The sequence below is a fragment of the Varroa destructor genome, unplaced genomic scaffold, assembly GCF_002443255.2.
Source record: "Varroa destructor unplaced genomic scaffold, Vdes_3.0 BEIS01000002.1, whole genome shotgun sequence".
NCBI classification, from domain to species: Eukaryota; Metazoa; Arthropoda; class Arachnida; order Mesostigmata; family Varroidae; genus Varroa; species Varroa destructor.
Window position 1 is genome coordinate 11979562 of NW_019211455.1, and position 6077 is coordinate 11985638.

Genomic DNA, 6077 nt, shown 5'->3' on the forward strand with positions numbered 1-6077 from the left:
TAACATTTGCGCGAATGAAGTTTTGAAGAATTAGGAGCGAGTTGTCTTTGCCGTTAGCTTTGTTTACCCCTTTCTGTTGCTCTGGAAGCTTCTTGCTTCTGATTGTTATTGTTCCCTCAACTGATAGATGTTGCCGAACTACCGACGTACAATTAGAGTTTGTCCTCTATCTTACGTCCTCGTGGCTGTTTTCTGAATACATCTCATAGTATAGATAATGCCCTATCGCAACTTGAGCCATACAAGTACACCGCTAGAAGTACTCACATGCATGTTATTGGATCACTGGCAAATCGTTAGAACTTTGTGTAACACGAAGTTCTGAGTGAATACCGGAAACGATGTTGAGAGGTAGCTGCGATGACTTGATCTGCTGATGTTCATGTGACCGCTGATCTTGTCGTTCTTAATAACAATGAATAGCCGATCCAGTAGCGTGTTGCATGGGGGTACGAAGATGAGCGTGTCAAGATACATTCAGGCAGTGGCAGTAGCATAGGGTAATTCAGTTATTACCCCCTACGTCAGTAACAAATTCATCTTGTCTTATAGTTTTATTCGATTTGATGAATGGCGGACGTTGAACCCAGCGAGTTCTGCCAAGGAGGAAGCACATGAATCGAAATATGGCGAACATCATCAGCAGGTCTACAATGGACTTAATTATAGCACAGACTTACATGATGTATTAATTACAACTTGAGCGTCGCTAGTAGTCTCGTGTTTAGAATGCGCACTCAATATATCTGCCATTACAGGCCGCCACAGCAGTGCCACAATAGCAGAACAAGCAGCCTGAAAAAGCGTTACGGTTTCTATTGCTAAAATTATGAACTTTATCTTCACAGAATAGTACGTACGGTAATCTACTAGCGGGACAGCAAGCACAATAAACAATACGCACTTCCCAAACGGTTGTCAAGCCGTGGCCGATTGTGTGTCGCCTGGTTCCTGCGTCAACTTAGCGGGGGCACCGGCGCTTGTTGGCGTTATTCCTCCGCCGTAAGTGATCCTCTCTGTTGGCTTACGGTTCGCCGAAAGCTATCTACGGTCCGACTTTGTGCCTTACTTGATTGGATTGCCTTTGTTAGACATGCGCACATTATGGTTCATGTATGAATGGTCTTCTAGCTCTATTCATATAAATGTATATAAACATAAGCATACGACATGTGTGGCAATAGAACGCAGCTGTAGCACCAGCTAGAGGTTGGTCCACATCAGGAAAAGGTAATTGCGCGCAGGCAAGCGAAGTAACTCTACTGCTAGCAGTATAATAATCCTAACCATGCGGTAAAGGAAGACCATATGCGACATCTCGACGTTATGCACACTAAAATAAGCACTGACGGGCAGTGCGGACGTTGTTTCCTGCACACTGATAATATGAACATATCCAGAGCGATGGCCCTGATGATAAAAGCGAAAAAATAAGAAGCAGAAATTTCATTAGAAAAATTTCAGCGACACCAGGCGGAGAGCCAGCGACCAACGTTCACAGCAGCATGTGTCGCACTTTACCGAAGAAGAAAATCAAACACGTAGCATGTCGCAAGCGGTCAACAACAAACGCAGTGAATCTGTACAAACAAGGATACGAAACAAATTTATAAAGCAAGAGGGTACGATGTTTAAACCCATCGAATGTGGTAGTGGGTTTGAAATGCGCATACAACGTGGACACGTCTCTACCCGGCGACAGAATAGGGGCGTAGAACGAAAATTGTCTGTGTTCGGCATCGTGTAAAGTCGCAGAAGAGGCTTCGTCATGTCACTAACGGATATGTGGAAATATAATAGCAGTGATGGCAATCGCGGCAGAGGGTCCCTATTGCCTCGGGAGTAAAGTAGACTGGTGCGCAGCATTTCGCACGCACGATGACCTTTGCTGTTGATCTGTATCGATAAACGGACACCGTGCGGTTTTGGCCGACGGTCTTTCTTCTTCTTTTTTTTTCTATATATATATATATATATGTATATATATTGTATATATGGAAACTAGGAAAATAAAAATAATGCATGCTAATATAGCAATAAGTGTACGATAAAACTCTAATTACATGTCAAAGCCTTACAGCTGTGACAGCAAATAGCTAGAGCTCTAAAATACTGCATGATAAGTTTAATCATTGTGGATATAATGTCTTGTTGTAAACCTCATTTAACCTTGCTATCGTATTCCTCACACTGAATGCAGATATCGAGCAAAATATTATTCGGTTTGCCCACGAGGGCGCAGAGAACTTCAGTCAACTCCTCTTCGATGAAAATAATCAGCAGTTGATTGCCGGTGGACGGGAATTTATTTTTCGGTTAAGCCTCGACGATCTAATGCCACTTGAAAGCCATGAGTGGGTCTCGTCGAATAAGACGATTGAGCAATGCATTCTCAAGGGCCAGACGGCTCTAAACTGTCGTAACTACATAACTATTCTCCATAAGAACAACGGGTCAATCTTGGCGTGTGGAACAAATGCATTTTCGCCGCTATGCCGACGATATTCCCCACACGATTTAAGCTTCGTCCTCAGCGAGGAGACAGGAATCACCAAATCACCCTACTATCCAATAGCAAACATTACTTCACACATCACCGGTGAGTCTAGCGTATTTCTCTGCGATATACTTCATTGATACTAGAACCGAAATCAAATGCCTGTCGTGTAGTTTGCCATCTTCATTATGTGGTTTTCCATCAAAGTCTTGATAATCACAGATTTCTATAACAACGAATTGTTATAGTGACTACTATAGATAATTATGCTGCACCCGCAGTATCAACTTGTCTTAGGATATAATGTGCTTGCAGTAAAAGCTTCTGGAGAACAACCTAAAATAACCTCGTGCGGTTCTCTATTTATTGACTATATTCAGCTGACGACAATCTCTTTCTCGGCGGTCCCATTGACTTCGTTGGTAATGACTTCGCCTTCCTTCGAACTGGAACAACTGGTCCGTTACTTCGAACTACACAGAACGACCAAAAATATCTCAACAGGCCTCAGTTTATCGCGTCATTTGAAATTGGCAGTTTTATCTACTTTTTCTTTCGTGAGTCCGCCCTCGAATACATGCGTTGTGGTCAAGCGGTCTATTCGCGGGTTGGTCGGGTGTGCAAAAACGATTCAGGCAGTTCCATCATGAAGCATACGTGGACAACCTTCCTCAAGGCTCGACTCAGCTGTTCACTGCCTGGCAATATTCCGTTCGACTTCAATGAGGCTCAAAGTGTCGCCTACCTCAGCTCCCTGAAGACGTTCTATATATCGTTCACGACGCCTGAGTAAGTCCGGTAGATATCTTTTGCTAAGACCCCGACTACGTGAGGGTTTAGTTATAAACAGAAGATCAAACCCGTTTAGTAACACGGGTGAATTCAACTATGTCGTGAGATTGTTATCAATACAAACCAATGGGCAATATATTATTTGTATGATGACCTTCAGGAAGCCAAGCGAAATAATCTCTGCATACCTTACTGATCTTATGTGTTACCTTATTTTTCGGTTCTATATTACCCTATCACTTACAGTAACAGCATATATGGAACAGCAGTGTGTTCATACACTCTGAATGATATCGAGGCGGCATTCAAGGGGCCTCTTACGGGCGCGATGAATGACTTCCAACGAGGCAGGACAGCTCCAGCCCGTTTCGAGTGCAACATAAACGATGAACTTACTAGCGACGAGATGATTGACGTCAAACGATTTCAGCAGACATTTGACGTTGTGAGAAACGCTCGCACGATGCCGCTGTATCATTCGAATCTGGAGCGCCTCGTACATTTACAGGCTGATGAAGTATGGACCTCGTATCAGACGAGCGTTAGGGTTATTTTTGTCGTCACATTGGAAGGTACCCTAAAAAAGATCGTACATTATCCAACCACCGATGTGACCTGTGTCGTCGAGGAAGCGCATCTGTTCCGTGATGGCGAAAAGTTGAATCGGCTGCTATTAGTCAAGGAGAAGCATGCTCTATTTGCTGCTACTGATAGAGACATTCTGAGAATTCCACTCAGTTTCTGCGGCCAATACGAGTCACGGGAGACCTGCGTCGATTCCGGCGACCCCTATTGCGGATGGGATTCGCGAGAAGAGCGTTGCAGCACAGCACCTAACGACAACGTACTCGACGCCTTCTGGGCGCAAGGCCATGTGTGTCCCATTCGAGAGACTCCTGTTGCTGTTAATGGATCATGGGGACGTTGGAGCAGTTGGCGAGAATGCGGCCTCGCTGGAGCTCCGGCAGGCGAACTTTGTAAGTGCCGCCAAAGGAAATGCGATTCGCCCGCGCCAAGCAATGGTGGAACCAATTGTGTTGGACATAATGTAAGTTAAAAGAATGATTTTACTAATAAAATTTTCATCCACACCTTTAGGTTATGAATGCAATAGAGATTGACAAGCTCAAAGAGGAATCGACTATGCAACTTTGCCCATGTACATACTATACTTGCCATTCAACTCTCTGCTAGGCAGCAAACCCTTCTATGTCCAAACTTGATGTCAAACTACTAATTGAACAAAGAGCCATTGCCTATTATAGTTCTCTTCGGGATTTTTATATGTATTAGGCTTCAGCTGCTTTTTTATTGTAATAATTATTCTACTTGCAGGTTCATGTGGTCAACTGTACGCGACACGGCGGTTGGACCGACTGGACCGAATGGTCGGCCTGCAGTGCGCAATGCGGACCCGGTTTTCAGCATCGGTCCCGTACTTGCAGTAACCCGCAGCCGGCATTCGGAGGACATGATTGCATTGGAACAGCGCTTGAAGAACGCGGATGTCCTGATAACCCTATATGCCACCCTTCAGTTGCAGTTCAAATACCTAAAGAAGTGACACATTGGAATGAATGGGGAGAATGGTCTGCTTGTAGCTCTCCCTGTGGTGGTGGCTTCCAAGTGAGGCGTCGTCAATGCGGAACCGCGATGAAAACACGAGAATGTGACCTTGGCTGCTCAAAAGAGTATCGCAGCTGCAATAACCACGAGTGTCCAGAAGTTAAAAGCGCACCGGAATGGGGTGAGTGGCATATAGTCAGTCCCGTATCTACGACTATTGTCGCAGGGGGCAGCCAAAGAGAAAACAGAAATGGATCTCTATCTACTAATCCATCGACATCGGCAGTGAGTTGGCTGGCCCGACGTTTCCGTTATCAATGCATCGCGCGTGTACCTTATGCAACATCTATCCGACTTGTCTTCTCCAAGAATGAACGATCCTGCCAAAACCACGTTGACTGCTACACATCTTGGGCGGCGCATCAGGAAACGTCCGAAAACGGCTCGCTTTGGTCGACATGGTCAGCTTGGAGCCCATGCTCTGTTTCATGCGGAGGTGGAGTACAGCGTCGAGAACGCGTCTGTAACAATCGCGGACACGGCAACAGTGGCTGCTCTGGCCTTTCCATACAGGAACAACAGTGCAACCAGGAACCGTGCCCGATCGAAGGCTGGTCGGAGTGGACCCCTTGGTCACGCTGTGATAACTTAAGCGGGGAGCAGCAAAGGAAACGACAATGTATCGCCAAAGAACAGTGGCGTTGCCTAGCTAATGTGCACACACGCGAATCGCGAAGTTGTCTCAACGACGAGAACGTCATCGCATCGGCATCAATCGAAAGCCAGTGCATTGGTGTTGGTTTGCTCACCTTCACGATGGCTGTGATCTTGGCGTACGTATCCGGTTTGGCGACGATAGTTCTCGTCGTACGAACTTACAATAAGCGCCATCAAGAGGAGGTATTGATTAGTGGCGCATCTGGGTCGTTATGCAATAGCATACAGGGCATTCACGTACCGAAGCATTTGGCGTCACAGCCACTCGTCCAAGCAGAAAGCAACACGTACGTGCCAAGCTCAGCCTTCAAGGGACAGTTCGATGTACTGAACTCTCAGACGGCCTCCCCTGTCAAGGTGACGGCCACAATCAAGCGATCAAGCACGTTCCGGGCACAGATAGAAGATGACCAAAATTTCTAAAAAGCGTCGACTTGTTGTTTGTATATAAATAGTATATATTTGTGACAATGTTTTTCCCTAATTGTCGTCTACGGGTGTAAAT

At 45.6% G+C, this 6077-nt stretch overlaps 1 protein-coding gene and 1 long non-coding RNA gene across 3 annotated transcripts in view; one reads left to right on the plus strand and one right to left on the minus strand.

The window, feature by feature from the left end:
* LOC111244842 (semaphorin-5B-like) overlaps positions 1–6066 on the plus strand; it is a 52021-nt gene extending 45955 nt beyond the window's left edge. For both annotated transcript variants that reach the window (XM_086982061.1, XM_022792334.2), the window contains exons 3-6: positions 2201–2599; positions 2878–3286; positions 3536–4337; positions 4625–6066. In XM_086982061.1, coding sequence (XP_086838187.1) covers positions 2201–2599; positions 2878–3286; positions 3536–4337; positions 4625–5995 — 2981 coding nt within the window. In that variant the 3' untranslated portion in view covers positions 5996–6066. The remainder of the gene's footprint in view (positions 1–2200; positions 2600–2877; positions 3287–3535; positions 4338–4624) is intronic.
* The window catches only part of LOC147757381 (uncharacterized), a 64790-nt gene that overhangs the window by 9204 nt on the left and 49509 nt on the right, over positions 1–6077 (minus strand). The window lies entirely within an intron of this gene.